General features: G+C 48.2%; 1 protein-coding gene across 1 annotated transcript in view; it reads left to right on the forward strand.

The window, feature by feature from the left end:
- Window positions 1-17,379, forward strand: part of ptpn20 (protein tyrosine phosphatase non-receptor type 20) — a 473,076-nt gene that overhangs the window by 152,138 nt on the left and 303,559 nt on the right. The window contains exon 9 of the mRNA XM_070865389.1: window positions 16,179-16,257. Coding sequence (XP_070721490.1) covers window positions 16,179-16,257 — 79 coding nt within the window. The remainder of the gene's footprint in view (window positions 1-16,178; window positions 16,258-17,379) is intronic.

Raw genomic sequence — 17,379 nt, forward strand, 5'->3', positions numbered from 1 at the left:
GATTTTCATTTACCACTGAAAGCCCACAGCAGAAAGTGGAATGGAGCAGGCACCCATTTCAGCTGGCTCGGTTTGGAAGTGGTTTGCCAGTGATTAAACTGCCGCCGGAGGAACTGGGCACTGCGTGCCCGTGTTTACTCTTGTTGCTCTGGACACGGTGGAGCTGGTGTGTGGTGTCAATCAGTGTGGGCATGTCACAGCCTGCCCGGGTACAACAGGAAGCTAACAGCGGGTAACATCAAAACCCTTTGTAATCAGACACTGTTGTACATACTGACTTGAAATAATACATTGCGTTTACCGTGCTCTTTGAACACAATGAAAATAAACCTACTTTTTAAAAAACATAATCTGCTCCAATCATCCTTACTGTCTGCATAGAATACAGCAAAAGTGCATTGATATTTTGTCTTATTGTCGGGGCAGTGGCTGCCCAATAATTGAAGAGACAAAGGGGGTGAAAGTCAGTGCGTTAGTACCTTCTGTTAGTGCCCCAGAGGGTCGCTTACGGGGCATTAAGCACCTCCTGCCCGAGCTCCGTGCTGTCAGTGCCTGCCGCGAACGTCACTGAAGTTTTGTGGTGGCGCTGACAGTTTGCGCTGCACTCGCGAGCCCCGCCCACTCGGTGACATCACTGCGTCGGCGCTTTTGCAAACTTCACTCTCTCGGCTGCCGTAGCGCCCGGCGCTGAGACCAGCAGGGGAAAGCAGTCGGCTCAGCGACGATCCCGAGGCGATACCGTCCGGAGAGCAAGGCAAGTGCTGAAATGTAATTTGTTTTACTTCTATGTATTTGTGGCAGCAGCGGCGAAGTGTTGGCGTAGTTCATTGAAATGTCCCCAGGATTTTTTTTTCCCTTCTTCATGCGCGACGGTGACCCAAAGAATTGAGTGGGCCTCCTGCGCTATCGTTCCGTTAGCACCCGAGGAGGAGTGTGTAATGCTTCCCTTAAAGTTCCACTCTCCCCTTGGGGGCGGTAGACATCGCCCGATGCTGAAGTTAGCGACCAGGCCGTGTCACATCCTCAATGCGGGCGGCACCAAAGTTTGTTCAACCCAGGGCTGTCCAACCTAAGTCATCTGAGCCCTGGCTTCAAAGCCCAGACAGCTCAGTTCTATTTCCCTTATTTCATGCCTTTTCTATCAGACTGGTCAGTTTAGTGGCTTTGTTACTTATTGGTTAAAATTTAATTGATGACTGATGTCATCACCAATTAGGAAATAGCATGTGCCCGCTTCTTAAAGGGGCACCATCAATAAAACTGTAACTTAAACAAAATTTTAAAGAACCGTAACAAGTTCAATCAAAATTGTGTTTTGGGGGATGATGAAGCACTCCAGTTCCTCCGGTGCCCACCAGTCGCGGAAGGCCTCAAGTGCTCTGGTGGGCACTGCGCGCTACATTTCCAGGGACACCCTGTTACTGGACAAGAGTATGCATGTTCAAATCCCAGTTTGAGAATTAGAATTTTTTTTTAAATTCGGAAATGAAAAAGCTGCCGTCAGTAACAGCGGCCACGAAGCTGTGGGTTTGTCGCAAAAAAACCCAGCTGGTTAATTTCTGTCCTTTAGGGAAGGAAATCTGCCGTCCTTACCCGTTCGGGCCTATATGTGACTCCAGTCCCACACCAACATGTGGCCCCCTGAATCTCCATGGTACACACCTGTGTGTCCCAAGACGGTAGAAGCCAAGTCACCCTGGTGAGAAGCCATGACTCCGGCTTTGTTATCCATAACTTTAAAACCAGCACCCCAGTGATTCACGTGTGAAAGTACAATGTCGCTTTTCTCTTGTTTATATTTCCTATTGAGCCGTGAGTCACAATACATAAAGCAATCAGAATGTTTTGCTCTTACTATTTTTTAACGTGAGGGGGTTTGGTTCCGTTACAGGGACTGGATTTTCGGTTGGGGGCTTTGTCGGGCGGTAACGGCCGTGGGGCGGTAAAGTTTGTGCCTGGAAATGGTTTGCAGCCACAAACTTCATCAGCTGGGACCTGAGTGTATTGCGGAATGCTAAGGGAGGCGTTCCACACCTCTTTTAGGGCGCTAGGCCAGGCGAGCGACTGAATATCCCACGCTAACGAGTCAGCTACGGAGCGCCCTGAGAGAGGTCTCCCTGCAAAAAAAAATTGGCACACAAAACACAGAAACCATTCCCAATATTGGGCTTGAAATTCCGATTGAGGTCTTCCCGCGGGCAAACGACTGAAAAAGTTAAAAAAGATACGCACCTACTTGTTCCTGCTGCGCCCGCACGAACTTCCGATCCTGAGGCCTTCACTCCTACGCATCGCAGCGCGTGCACGTCGGGAAATGCGTCGGCCTGGAGCTGGAGTCACATGGCTCTGGGCAGCCAATCAAGGTACAGTATTTTCTCATTCATAATAATAGGGACTCCGTAAGATGGAGTTCCCATTATTATGAATGAGAAAACCCCCAAACACACAAAATACTGATAGAAAATAGAAAAATACACTACATATTTAAGATTCATAAATTAAAGTTCTTATAAAAAAAAATATTTTTCCGAATTTTTAAAAATTATGTCTTTAAATAAACTTACCATTGTGGGGAGGGTTTTTAAACAATAAAATGTGTTTTTATAACTTTATTTTAAAATGTTTTGTGTATTTTTAAACACTTGCGCCTGTAAAAGAAGGCTATATGCCTGCTTTTCCAAGCGCAACATTTTTGAGGACATTTGCTGAGCAAGATATGCGTAAATATTGAAAATCTTGCCCTGCAAGTGTCCTCGCTCCCGATATGGCTATGATCTGTCGAGCTAGAAACTTGACATATCGGAAAAGCCGGTTTTTAAGCACATGTGCATTGCCGATGCCTTCCCAGGTCCGTACAAAGTTCCTACGGACCAGGGACATCGGAATTTCAGCATCATTATTTTACTGACCCCAAATAAAGATAAATCGCAAAAAGCAAAAAAAATGCAATCACACTTACCTCATGCTGTCAACCCTTCCCTCACTGCCGCCGGAACAGCTCTGACCACCCGCTTTCCCTGGCGGTCTCACTAGGGGACGCTTCGGGTGCCGTTCCAACACCAAAATGATAGCGCTGTCTGTCGCACACCGGTGCAACGCTCCCGGGCAGTACTGCTCAGCGCCTCCGGCAACACATTTCCCGGTGGGGAGCTATGAAACCCATTCCCACACCCATTACCGCCCCTCCGGGGTGCTAAAAGAGGCGAAATCAATACAAAAATCCAGTCCATGCACGGGCCGTGCGCTCGTTCACAAGACACGCGACTGAGGGCTGACAGCAGTCCCAGAGTCCCAGCCATCCAGTCACATTCTCCTTGATACCCAGTAACAGGCGGAGAGAGATAAAGAGGACCGCTAATCCCAGCACCATTAAAAGGAGAAGAAAAATAATCTTATAGAAACATAGAAACATAGAAAATAGGTGCAGAAGTAGGCCATTTGGCCCTTTGAGCCTGCACCACCATTCAATATGCTCATGGCTGATCATGCAACTTCAGTACCCCGTTCCTGCTTTCTCTCCATACCCCTTGATCCTTTTAGCCGTAAGGGCCACATCTAATTCCCTTTTGAATATATCTAACGAACTGGCCTCAACAACTTTCTGTGGTAGAGAATTCCACAGGTTCACAATTCTCTGAGTGAAGAAGTTTCTCCTCATCTCGGTCCTTTATCCTTAGACTGTGACCCCTGGTTCTGGACTTCCCTAACATCGGGAACATTCTTCCTGCATCTAACCTGTCCAGTCCCGTCAGAATTTTATATGTTTCTATGAGATCCCCTCTCATTCTTCTAAATTCCAGTGAATATAATACTAGTTGATCCAGTCTTTCTTCATATGTCAGTCCTGCCATCCCGGGAATCAGTCTGGTGAACCTTCGCTGCACTCCCTCAATAGCAAGAATGTCCTTCTTCAGATTAGGAGACCAAAACTGTACACAATATTCCAGGTGTACACAATATTCAATCTCTGAACCTGACCTATTCCAGGCACCATTTCTCATTCCTCAGCCACGACAGTAGCGATTCGGCTCCCAGGGTTCTGAATTTCCATTCCCCCCGCCCCTGCCCCCCCCCCCCCCCACCATGTTGGCCCTAGTGTTGACTTGAATTTCCCCTTGATCTACTGGATAATATTAGTATGTGCTGCCCCTGTATATAAGTGCCCTGATCTCATCGCGTAATTCATAAGAACGCAAGAATCAGGAGCAGGAGTAGGCCACAAGGCCCCTCGAGCCTGCTCCTCCATTCAGTAAGATCATGGCTGATCTTCGATCTCAACTCCAAGTTCCTGCCTGATCTCCATATCCTTTGATTTCCCTAGAGTCCAATCGATCGCAGTCTTGAATATACTCAGAGACTCAGCATCCACAGCCCTCAGGGGCAGAGAATTCCAAAGATTCACAACCCTCTGAGTGAAGAAATTCCTCCTCATCTGTGTCCTAAATGGCCGACCCCTTATCCTGAGACTGGGCCCTCTAGTTCTAGACTCTCCAGCCAGGGGGAAACAACCTCTCAGCATCTACCCTGTCAATCTCCCACAGAATCTTGTATGTTTCGATGAGAATACCTCTCATTCTTCTAAACTCCAGAATGTAGGCCCATTCTACACAATCTCTCATCATAGGACAGCCCTCTCATTCCAGGGATCAATTCATTAAAAACACCCCAAGCCCAGATTAAAAAAGAATTCCTGTGGGTTCAGTTTAAGGAGGCCAGGGAGCAAACTTAATATCCTTTAAATTACAGTCGAAAGCCATGGTGAACACTGTCTCCCAGCAGCTACATGAGGTGACAGATAACACTAGCGGTTAATAGTTTGGGTAGAAAATGAAGCTGCATTGCCCCGTTATCTGCAAAGCACCTTTCTGAGAGCTATATTTCCAGCATTTCCACTCAATGCCTAGCCAACCTAACACTGCAGTTCAGTCTTTTCACACACGTCTCCTTTAACAAACAAGGGTAATTTTCTGACCCCTCAGCTAAAGCTGTACAGCTGGCAATTTACCCAGGCACCAAGTTGAACGACATGAGATTAGCCTCGGTCCTTATTGAACTGGGCACTAGGAGTCAGTCGGTTGTGAGTTGAAGCCGCACTCTAGGATGTCAGCAAATAAACCAGGCTGGCACTTCAGTGCAGCGCTGAAGAAGTGCTGCATTGTCAGAGACGCTTTGAGATGGGACATAAATCAGAGGCACTGGTCACCTGTTCAGGTGGTGACATTTTTATCTCATAATACTCCTATTAAGCACCTTGGGATGTGTCACTATGTTAAAGGCGCTATATAAATACATGTTGTCATAAAAGATCCAACAACAACAACTTGTATTTATACAGCGCCTTTAACCTAGTGAAACATCCTAAGGCGTTTCACAGGAGTATTATGAGACAAAAAATTTGACAACAAGTCACATAAGGAGAAATTAGGGCAGGTGACCAAAAGCTTGGTCAAAGAGGTAGGTTTTAAGGAGCGTCTTAAAGGAGGAAGCATCTTAAAGCGTCTTGGGGCCCAGGCAGCAGAAGGCATGGTCCCCAGTGGTTGAATGATTACAATCAGAGATGCTCAACTGCCAGATTTAGAGGAGCGCAGACATCTCGGGGTTGTGAGTTTGAAGGAGGCTACAGAGTTCGGCAGGGGCAAAGCCATGGAGGGATTTGAAAACAAGGATGAGAATTTTGAAACTGAGGCGTTGCTTAACTGGAAGCCAATGTAGGTCAGCGAGCACAGGGGTGATGGGTGAGCGGGACTTGGTGTGAGTTAGGACACGGGCAGCTAAGTTTTGGATTATCCCAAGTTTACGTAGGGTAGAATGTGAGAGGCCAGCCAGGAGTGCATTGAAATAGTCAAGTCTAGAGGTAACAAAGGCGTGAATGAGGGTTTCAACAGTGAATGAGCTGAGGCAGGGGCGGAGACGGGTGATGTTACGGAGGTGGAACTAGGCGGTCTTAGTTATGCTGCGGATATGTGGACGAAAGCTCATTTCAGGATCAAATATGACACCAAGGTTGCCAACAGTCTGGTTCAGCCTCAGACAGAAGTTGGGGAGAGGGATGGAGTGAGTGTCTAGGGAACGGAGTTTGTGATGGGGCCCGAAAACAATGGCTTCGCTCTTCCCAATTGGAGAAAATTTCTGCTCATCCAGAACTGGATGTTGGACAAGCAGTCTGACAATTTAGAGACTGTGGAGGGATCGATAGAAGTGGTGGTGAGGTGGAGCTGGGTGTCGCCAGCGTACATGTGGAAACTGATGCCGAGTTTTCAGATGATGTCACCAAGGGGCAACATGTACATGAGAAATACCTTATTTATCTTATATGCTATTTATGGGATCGTGTTCTGTGCAAATTGTCTACCACATTTGCCGACAAAACAGTGCTTACACTTCAGAAAGTATTTCTTTGACTGTGAAACCCGTTAGGATGTAAAGATGTGAAAAGTGTTCTATAAATACAAGCTGTTTCATGAAGAAACCAAGGTTACGTTTGGCAGGTGTATATGTAATATAAAAGGCCCGATAGAGCTCTGATCAAGGAGTGGGAATCATTGAGATACATTGGCCCTGATCTTAACCCCTCCCTCCCTCTTCCCGTCCAGTGAGAATGGTGCACGGGAGGGGTGAAGATTGAAAAATTCTGTCTCCTGGCTCCAACCCGTTGCTTACTGTCCCAAATCAGGCCATCCACAAGGCTCCTGCAAAAGGCCGGTCGGGGACTAGATCACATTCAAACGTCACGGCACGATAACATAATTGACTGTGCGATGTAGAACTGGAGGAGATGCAAAAAAGACTTACTGGAATGTTACCAGAACTGAGAGGTTACACCTATCAGGAAAGATTGAACAGGCTGGCGCTCTTGTCTCTCGACAAAAGAACACTGAGGGATGACCTAATAGGGGTCTTCAAGATCATGAAAGGTTGGATAGGCTAGACGTAAAGAAGATGTTTCCACTTGTGGAGAAGACCAGAATTAGCGGGCATAAATATGAGATATTCACTAATAAATCCATGAGGGAATTCAGGAGAAACTTCTTTACCCAGAGAGTGGTTAGAATGTGGAACTCTCTGCCACAGGGAGTGGTGGAAGTAAATTGCATAGATGCATTCAAAGGGAAGCTAGATAAACACATGAGGGAGACTGTGAGCAGGTTATGCTGACAGGGCTAGATGAAGAGGAGTGGAGGGGGGGTGGCGGGAGGCCCGTGTGGAGCATTAACCGTCCCGTAGACCTGTTGGGCCGAATGGTCTGTGACTGTGCTGTAAATACTTTGCAATAATTCGCAATACTTTGAACGTCGGGGAGCCCCGCGCTGTCAACTTCTCAGCAGCAGATCCAAGGTGGGAGGTGCCTTGTAGGCCAGGAGGAGCAGGAGTGACCCTACCACCCCCCCCTCCATCCCACCCCGCAAGCCACTCAAGCAGCCCTTGCACCTCCCCAGCCTCCGCGCCTCCCAATTTCGTTGGAACGCCAGATCCCCAGCAAAGCTCTCATTCCATTGATTGTGGGGAACCACGGCTCCAGGCTGCGGCCTCCTGTCGCTCAATTTCTACTCCTGCCCGCCGGCCAGGCAGTCAATCAGGCCTGGGGCAGGGCAGGAGTCATCAGAAAGTTATTTAAAGAGGCCCTGACTCCACGTCCCTGGCCTTGTCCCGACCCTTCCCGTCGCCCCCCAACTCCTTGAGGACCCCCCCACTCCCTGACCCTCCCCTCCCGCCCCCCCCCCACCCCCACTCCCCACACCCCCGACTCACGTCCCACCACCCCCCACTCTCAGCCCCCCCACACCCTGAACCCCCCATTCCCCGACCCCCCCACTCCCCACGCCCGCCCCTCCTACCCCCCACTCCTTGACCCACCCCCAACCCCACTCCCCAACACCCACCCACACTCCCCTACACCCCCCACTCCCCACTCCCCGACCCCCTTCACTCCTGCCCCCTCACCCCACACTCCCTGAAACATCCTCTGGCCCCCGCCCACCCCGAATCGCCCCCCGCCTCCCAGTTAATATTGAGGCCATTGTGACAGGGGATCACAAATAACGGAAATATCTGGGTACATGATTCACGGAACAACACGCTGAGGGAGGCAGGACTAAATTGCAGATCCAGTCCGGGTGACTGTTACGTGATGAAATGCTATCTGTTGTGAGCAGGAGGCGGCTCACTGAATGCAAACAGATGGTTTAAAACCAGTAAAGCAGCTTGTTCATTATTGCTAACACCCAAGGGATTGTGAGTTTCTGACAAACTGCAGAGTTGTTTGAGGTGGTGATCCTGATGTGAAAGTGGCTGTGTAACTTTGGCAAAGGGCGATAATATCGAGTCATTTGTTTCCAGTAGTTGAACTGAAATTAAGAGTTTCAAAGTGCAATTAGTTCAACGCTCAAAGGCTCAGACAGAGATTAGGTGACTGGAGGCAGTGATTCCCATTGATTGGGGCCAAGTTTCGGCCTGAGTTGCTCCTGTTTTTTTGGAGCAACTGGTTTAGAATGGAGTGTCTTAAAAATTCGAATTCTCTGCATTTAGTTTGCTCCAGTTCTAGTCAGTTAGAACAGTTTCACTTTGGAACAGAATTTTTTTTTCAAAAAGGGGCGTGTCTGGCCACTTACGCCTGTTTTCAAAGTTTAGGCAGTGAAAACTTACTCCAAACTAACTTAGAATGGAGTAAGTGAAGATTTTTGTACGTTCGAAAAAACCTTGTCTACACTTTAGAAAATCAGGCATAGGGAATGGGGGGGGGGTTTAAAGGGAAGTTTACAAACATTAAACACTTCAGTTTTACAAATAAAGAGCCATCATCAATAATAAATGATAAATACATCAATAAATCAACCAATAAATCAATCAAAAAAAATTAATAAAAAATAAACATTTTTTAAAAAATCAATAAATAAAACATTTTCTACTTACCGACTGCAGCACCGGGAATCCTTCAGCAGCGTGCTGGGACGGACCCCCAGTGTGTCTCTGTCAGTGTTTTATCTCTCTGTCTGTCTGTGTCTGTGTTTCTGACAGCGGGGGGAGGGGGAGAAGGGGGGTGGGGGGGAGGAGGGGGGTGGAGGAGGAAGGGGTGGAGGAGGAGGAGGAGGGGGAGGAGGGGGGAGGAGAAGGAGGAGGAGGTGTGGTGGGGGGAGGAGGGGAGGGGGGTGGGGGGAGGAGAGGAGTGGCGAGGAGAGGGGGGAGGAGAAGGGGGAGAGGGGGGAGAGGGGGGAGAGGGGGGGAAGAGAGAGAGGAGGGAGGGAGGGAAGGAGAGAGGAGGAAGGGAAGGAGGGAGGGAAGGAGAGAGGAGGGAGGGAGGGAAGGAGAGAGGAGGGACAGAGGGAGGGAAGGAGAGAGGAGGGAGGGAGGGAGGGAAGGAGAGAGGAGGGACGGAGGGAGGGAAGGAGAGAGGAGGGAGGGAGGGAAGGAAGGAGAGAGGGGGGGGAGGGAGGGAGAGAAGGAGGCTGAACGGCTGGGCCCAAGACTTCGGGCTGGATTTACAGGTAGGTGGCGTCGGGTCTCGGAGGGGGGGGGGGTTGCGGAGGTCCGTGGGGGGGGGGGGGAAAGAGTCGCGGATGTCTGGGGGGGGGAGTCGCGGAGGTTGGGGGGGAGTGGGAGAGGCGCGGGGGGAGGGGGGAGGGGGGGAAGAGTCGCGGAGGTCCGGTGGGGTGGGGGGGGGGGAATGAAGGTCGGGTCAGGTCACCGGGGCGGGGGGGGGGGTGCAGGGGGAAGCAGAGGTCGAGTCGCCGGCGGGGGCGGGGGGAGAGCGGGGGTCAGGTCGGGTCCAGTCGGGTGAGAGGTGAGCCTTATCCATGCAGCCCCAGTGAGGCCATTCGGCCAGGGCTAGGGACTGCGTGCTTCGGGCCCCTCCTACAGTTTTGGGCGCCTGGAGCTACTGCACATGTGCCACCACTGTAGCGTGCATGTGCAGAGGTCCCGGCACTGCTTTCAGCGCAGGGACCTGGCTCCGGCCCCCACAGCTCGTGCTGCGCCGCGCCCAGCTCCAGAGGACCTGCAGGGAGCTGGAGAATAGGTGAGTTTTTTTTAGGCGCACTTTGTGGCGCGTTAAATGGGCGGCACGGCCCGAAACTTGGGCCCATTGTGTGGGACATTTTACTGCTCTTTCTGCATTGCACACAGGATTCGTGCTCAGGACCTCATTATAAGTGAAGAATTGTTGAGTGATCTTCCTCCATTACAACAATGAATACACTTCAGAAGTACTTGATTCTTGTCATGCAGAAAGATCACTCAACAACTCCACTTAAAATGAGGACCTAAAAATACTGTGGAAGGTCATCATGAGGTCATGAAAGGTGTTGTATGAATGCAAGTTCTTTCTTTCCTTCCATTTTGTTGAATCAGAAGTGAATTGGGACCCGGGTGTTTTTCCAGTTTACGTAGTCTATTTTGTGATGTTCCGGTGTCCTGAGGTGGTTATCAGACATTTCTTTTAACTCTTTGTCCCGTTCCCCCACCTCGCCCCATCTCCGCTTTGCCCTTTCAGCACTTTTCATGTGCTCACTCTTTATTCAGTTTATTGGTTCCAAACTCTCAGTACTAAGGAAAGACTTGCATTTATATGTTCTTCTTAGGCTGTCCCCTAGAGTCGAGGATGACTTGCTTCCACACTAATACGAGTTCTAAGGTGACTGATGAGGCCACTGTGGGACCGACAGTCTCTGTCACAGGTGGGGCAGATGGTGGTTGGAGGGACGGGTGGGTGGGGAGCTTGATTGGTCGTACGCTGCTTCCGCTGTTTGTACTTGGCTTTTGCGTGCTCCCACCGAAGAGACCCGAAGTGTTCGGTGCCTTCTCGGATGCTTCTCCTCCACCTTGAGTGGTCTTGGGCCAGGGATTCCCAAGAGTCGGTGGGGATGATAAAATTTTTTGTCCTTGAAGCATTTTCTCTGTCCTCCTGGGGCTGTGACAGAGCTGCGAGTAGAGTGCTTGTTTCGGGAGTCTAGTATCGGGCATGCGGACAATCCATCGGAGCTGATCGAGCGTGCTCAATGCCTCGATGCTGGGGTTGTTGGCCTGAGAGAGAACACTGACGGTGGTGCGCCTATCCTGCTAATGTATTAGCAGTGTTGGTGGTACTTCTCCAGTGCTTTGAGGTGCCTACTGTACATTGTCCATGGCTCTGAAGCATAGGAGGGTGGTATGACTGCTGCTTTGTAGACCATGAGCTTGGTCCCAGCTTTGAGAGCCTGGCCTTCAAACACCCTCTTCCTCAGGCGACCGAACATCTCAAAGCACTTTATGTCCAATTAAGTAATTTTTAGAGTGTAGTCACTGTTTCAATGTAGGAAAAGCGGCAGCCAATTAGCATACACAAATAGCAATGTGATAATGACCAGATAATTTGTTTTTGTTATGTTGATTAAGGGATAAATATTGGCCAGGACACCGGGGATAACTCCCCTGCTCTTCTTCGAAATAGTGCCATGGGATCTTTCACATCCATCTGAGAGAGCAGACGGAGGCTTTGGGTTAACGTTTCATCTCAGCACTGCACTGGTGTGTCAGCCTAGATTTATGTGCTCAAGTCCCTGGAATGGGAATTAAACCCACAACCTTCTGACTCAGAGGTGAGAGTGCTGCTCACTGAGCCACAGCTGTCACTGTGGAACTTCTTACCTCCAATAGTCTGCCCAGTGCCCCGCCTCCAGATAATCTACACACCAAGCATGGCATCACCTAACCACTGATGCCTGATTTCAGTTGTCTTCACTCTTGCTCTTTCTGGCCTCGATGAAGCCCGTGTTGATGCACTGCACCTTGGCTCACCACCTAGTTGTTTCAGCAACTCGATCTGAAATCTCGAAGTTAGTTTCTACACACCATGCAGTTTTCCCCACAACTGCAATTACCTGGTCAGTGGGCTGCTTACCTGTTGGGAGTGCGGAGCCGCGGCAAATTCCACCCCCTCAGAACATGGCGTGTAAAATTAATTCTCCTGTGGCTGCGCTCACTATTGATACCTGTACCTCAATCAGGAATCTCAACGTATTGTCAAATGACTAAAGAGAATTGTGATTTAACAGCACCCTCGGTTTGCTTTAAGCCTCTTTATTCAATCAGTTTGTTTGTAACACTTTCAGTTGCAAATTGACATAGTTGGAGCAATTAATCACATTGATTCATTTTCTTTGCACCGTCACATTCAGTACCTCTTTTGCTAGCTCTCCCACTGTTATCTGTACAATTAGGATCACAGGTCACACACAGATACCCAAAGGATCTTAGGAGTTGTATGGAATTTTATTAAGGGAGCGGTAGTTCAAATATAGTCAAACACAACACACAATCGGGATAGACTTAGTAGACATATGACCGTGACAAGTAGCTGGTACTAGTCCCGAATGGGCAGATGGCTGGTGGCACAAACAGTTCTTCTCTGCACCGTCTGCCCTGAAAAGCCTTCTGTCATGTATTCAACCAGCATTGTAACCCATGTATAATCTGACCTAAGTTGTACACTGCGAGAACAATGACCACTAGGTGGGAGACACTCCTAACCTGGACCTTCAGGTATAAAAGGGGAAGCTCCACCCACCTTCATCACTTGAGTGCTAAGGAATAAAGGACAGGTCACAGACTGACCTTCTCTCAAGCATGGGCCTCGTGCATTTATACTGTGTACTAAGGACCTATCACTTTCTAGGTCTTTCTTTTATTCTCTTTTTAGGGGTGGGCCTGGTGTCGGATATGGACAGGATCATTTGAACTATGTTATGTCGAGTTCTTTGTCTCAACTCTTAGCTGAAACCCTCCACTTCACATTTAACCTCCCAGGGTGGGAATCTTGGTCTTCAGATGTTTGGAGCTGCCTGTTATCAGTTACAGATGTTCACACTGTTCCAGTGGCTTTAGCTATTGTACCACGGAATGAATCTTCAATTCTAACATCAGTCTGAAGAGACTTTTTGGTCTCAAGTTATTTCTTCTAATCCATGATTTCTTACATATCATCAACAGTCAAGTGCTTGCTGGCCTACATTGCTTCCTGGACTAACATCTACTCGACTTTAACATTCTCATTGTTGTGTTCAAATCCCCTCATGGCTTCACCCCTCCCTAACTCTGTTACTTCCTCCAGCCCGACAAACATCTGACAACTCTGTTCCTCCAACTCTGGCCTCTTGTGCATCCCCCACTTTCATCGGCCACCATTGGCAGCTGTGCCTTCAGTTGTCCAGGCTCCAAATCCTGGAATTCCCTCTCTAAACCTCTCCACCTCTCTTTTCTCCATTAAAAACTAGCTCTTTGACTAAGCTTTTGGTCACCTGTTCTAATGTCTCCTTCTTTGGCTCAGTGTTAATTTTTGTCTGATAACGCTCCTGTGAAGCACTTTGGATGTTAATTAAATAAATCTGGAATTTAAGAAAAATAGTTAGTACCTTGTATCAGTAACGGTGACCATGAAACTAGCTGATTGTTGTAAAAACCCATTTAATGTCCTTTAGGGAAAGAAATCTGCTGTCTTTACCTGGTCTGGGCCTTTATGTGACTCCAGACCCACAGCAATGTGGTTGACTCTTAACTGCCCTCTGAAATGGCCTAGCGAGCCGCTCAGTTGTAGCAAACGGCTACGAAGAAGTATCACGGTTCTGGAACCACTGCAGTGGTTCAAGAAGCTGGCTCAAAACCCACCAAAGACAATCAGGGATGGGCAATAAATGCTGGACACGCTAGCGATGCAAACATCCCATGAACAAATACAATTTACAAAGTTGTTTTTATTGTTGTTAAAGGGACCCCGCCTTTCTGAATAAGCCTTTGACAATTTTATCATCAATTGCCTACAAATACACAAAAAGATGACACGAAACATCGTTGCATTGTGTGAGTCAGCCATTGTTATGGTGGGTGGCTCTTCAGATTCTTCCTACTTCTCAAACAGTAAACGTTTTACCAAACATGTATTCTATTTACTTTAAATCGAGCATTCACACCCACACGGATGTTCAGCTAACTATCAACAGCCCTTGGGGTGAAACATTCTATGTAAACATTAATGGCACGCCGTGTCTTGTGAATAACCAGTTCTTGGATTAATCAAAATGAAAAGGACGCAAACATGAAATATTAATTTATAAATACACAAAGAGGTATTGAAGATCCTGGTCGTGAACATTCCAATCATGTAATGGTGATAAATCTGTAGGTACCCTCGGCCCAGCCAAACCTCCTCCCATTTGTCAGCCATGGCTCAGTGGGCAGCGCACTTGCCTCTGAGTCAGAAGGTTATGGGTTCAAGTCCTACTCCAGGAACTTGAGCATATAAATCTCGGCTGTCACTCCAGTGCAGTGCTGAGGGAGCACTACACTGCCGGAGGTGTCGTCTTTTGGATGCGCCATTAAACCGAGGCCTCGTCTACCCTCTCAGGTGGACGTAAAAGATCCCATGGTGCAATTTCGAAGGGGAGTTATCCCCAGTGTCCTGGCCAATATTTATCCCTCAATCAACAGCACTAAAAACAGATTATCTGGTCATTATCACATTGCTGTTTGTGGGAGCTTGCTGTGTGAAAATTGGCGGCCACGTTTCCCACATTACAACAGTGACTGCACTCCAAAAGCTTCATTGGCTGTAAAGTGCCTTGAGACGTCTGGTGGTCGTGAAAGGCGCTATATAAATGCAAGTCTTTCATTTCTCCTGACTGTACTGGCTCCTACTGGGAAATGGTTCTATGGCTACCAGTGCTTCTTTAGAAACACATTCATGTGTGAGTCTGGACAGTGAGTGTCAGCAGGTTACAGGGGTGGTGCATCGTGTCCGTGCCTGATCCGATCCTGTTCCTCTTCTTGGCCGACATCTCCATGTGGGAATTTCCAGCCGGAGCCCTCGGAATGTGATTGGGAATGGGAGTGTGAACTGATTTCTTTCCCCTCCTGCAATAGCCCTAGACCATTGAAGCCAAGCCTGGCACCTCAACCTGTAGTCTGGCTGAGACCAACCACTTCAGCACTGGCTGGGAGTCACGTGCGGGACTGAAAACTTCCACTGCAACATTCCCGGGATGGCAGGACTGACATATGAGGAGAGACTGGATCGACTCGGCCTGTATTCACTGGAGTTTAGAAGGATGAGAGGGGATCTCATAGAAACATATAAAATTCTGACGGGACTGCACAGGTTAGATGCAGGAAGAATGTTCCCGATGTTGGGGAAGTCCAGAACCAGGGGACATAATCTAAGGATAAAGGGTAAGCCATTTAGGACTGAGATGAGGAGAAACTTCTTCACTCAGAGAGTTGTTAACCTGTGGAATTCCCTCCCGCAGAGAGTTGTTGATGCCAATTCATTGGATATATTCAAGAGGGAGTTAGATATGGCCCTTACGGCTAAAAGGATCAAAGGGTTTGGAGAGAAAGCAGGAAAGGGGTACTGAGGGAATGATCAGCCATGATCTTATTGAATGGTGGTGCAGGCTCGAAGGGCCGAATAGCCTACTCCTGCACCTATTTTCTATGTTTCTATGTTTACCATCAAATGATGTACACGCCACGAGAAGGCTTTTAATGCATGAAGCTGAAGGAAAATGAATGCCAGTGATCTTTTGAATGAAGGAAGAGCAGCGGTACGTAATATTTACCCACAGATATCTGGGAGTGTGCTCCAACATAGACAGTCTTGAAGTTCAGAGAGTAGTAATAGACTGTTGGAGTTTTATTACCACGGTTCTGTGACAGTACCTAACTTCTTGGCTGTGTTACAGCCTCAAATGCAATCCCAGATGTCGCTTATCTGTGGGTGCAACTGTTGACATAGCCTTTGGTAAGAGGCAACAGACCAGTAGCTTAAAAAGAAAGATTATTAGCCTCGATCCTGCTGACTAATGAAGAGAGATTAGCTGTATTATTCTCACAGCTAAAGGGATTGCTATTTTTAGTTTTAGTTTTGTGATTGCATTGCTGGACTGGATGAGGAACTGGCCGCTAACACTTTTCAGGTGAATTGAAGGTCCTGTGATACAAGCGATGGCCCTGGAGAGGGGACAGCACTGTTGTCATCACCAGATGCTGAATTGAAATGCATTGAGTGTCTAACTCCTTTCCAAGTGCGGTGCCAATATCTTGTTGCTTTTCGAAATGCCTTGCGCGGGGTTAAGGCGGTGAAGAAACCGCCAGATCCCACCTCATGTTATCAGCGCACTGCGTGGCTCTGTGAGTAATTGGATTTGTGTTCTTAGGGAGCTGGCATCGGCAGGAGGACTGGAGAGCAGAAAACAGGAGCTCAATAACAAGTCGCTACCGGCCCCTCACAGACAGGTAACTGCCACCTAACAACCATTTCACTCTCACTGTCCAAAACCCTCGGCAACAGTTTTTGCATTTTTATGAGAAACTATGTTTTCCTGAGAGTTGTATTGAAAGAACCTTGCTTCACACTAGTTGATTCTCGTTCACCTTCGAAATGATTGTCGCAGTAATTTTACATAATTTGATTTCTGTCAGTGTCGGATACAGTCAATTACTATCACTAATGTTGTTACAATGGCTTTTAATTATCAGGTGTATTTGCTTGTTTGGAATTTTAATCGCAATATCAGGAAAAAATATCTGGACTGTATTTTGCTTCCACGAAAAAAATCATTCCTAAAATACTGATGGATCTTCTGGGAGAGTTGCTCCTGAGCAATTTAAAATGTTAAGATTTCAAAATTCTCACCCTTGTTTTCAAACCCCTCCTCCAGCCCCACAACACTCCGAGATATCTGCGCTCCTCCAATTCTGGCCTCCGCACATTCCTTTGCCCCACCATTAGCGGCCGTGCCTTCTATTGCCGAGATTAGGGAAATTCCCCCCCCTAATCTCTCCACCTCTCTACCCTCCTTTTCGAAGCTCCAGAGAAACCTATCTCGTTGACCAAGCTTTTGGTCACCTGTCTGAATAGCTCCTTATGTGGCTCAGTGTCAAATTGTATTTGATAACGCCCTTGTGAAGCACCTTGGGACGTTTTACTGCATTAAAGGTGCTATGCAAATGCAGGCTGCTGTTGTTAAGCAAACAAAAAACAAAGGTCGAGCTCCTCACCCACAATGGGGAGATTAATAAGAAGATAAGTTGGGCTCCTCCGATGCTGTGCCATGAATCGGTGTGTGTAGCTGACATGCTGCAGTTACATAAATAAATGAACACTGATCACTCCTCGCAGCTACATGAATGAAAACATGACTCACCTTAAAAATAAGATCTCTTCTCGGGATGTGGGCGTCGCTGGCAAGGCCGGCATTTATTGGCCATCTCTGATTGCCCTGAGGTGGTGGTGGGCAACGCCCCGCGAAGCTGCACGGTGCCGATGCGCAGTGTCGGTGAGATCCGGCACAGGCTGTTCACCGCCTTTCGCATTGTAAAAAACGTGCACGCGCAAGATTTGAATGGGCCGCGCCG

The sequence above is a fragment of the Pristiophorus japonicus genome, chromosome 22, assembly GCF_044704955.1.
Source record: "Pristiophorus japonicus isolate sPriJap1 chromosome 22, sPriJap1.hap1, whole genome shotgun sequence".
In the NCBI taxonomy this organism is placed as follows: Eukaryota; Metazoa; Chordata; class Chondrichthyes; family Pristiophoridae; genus Pristiophorus; species Pristiophorus japonicus.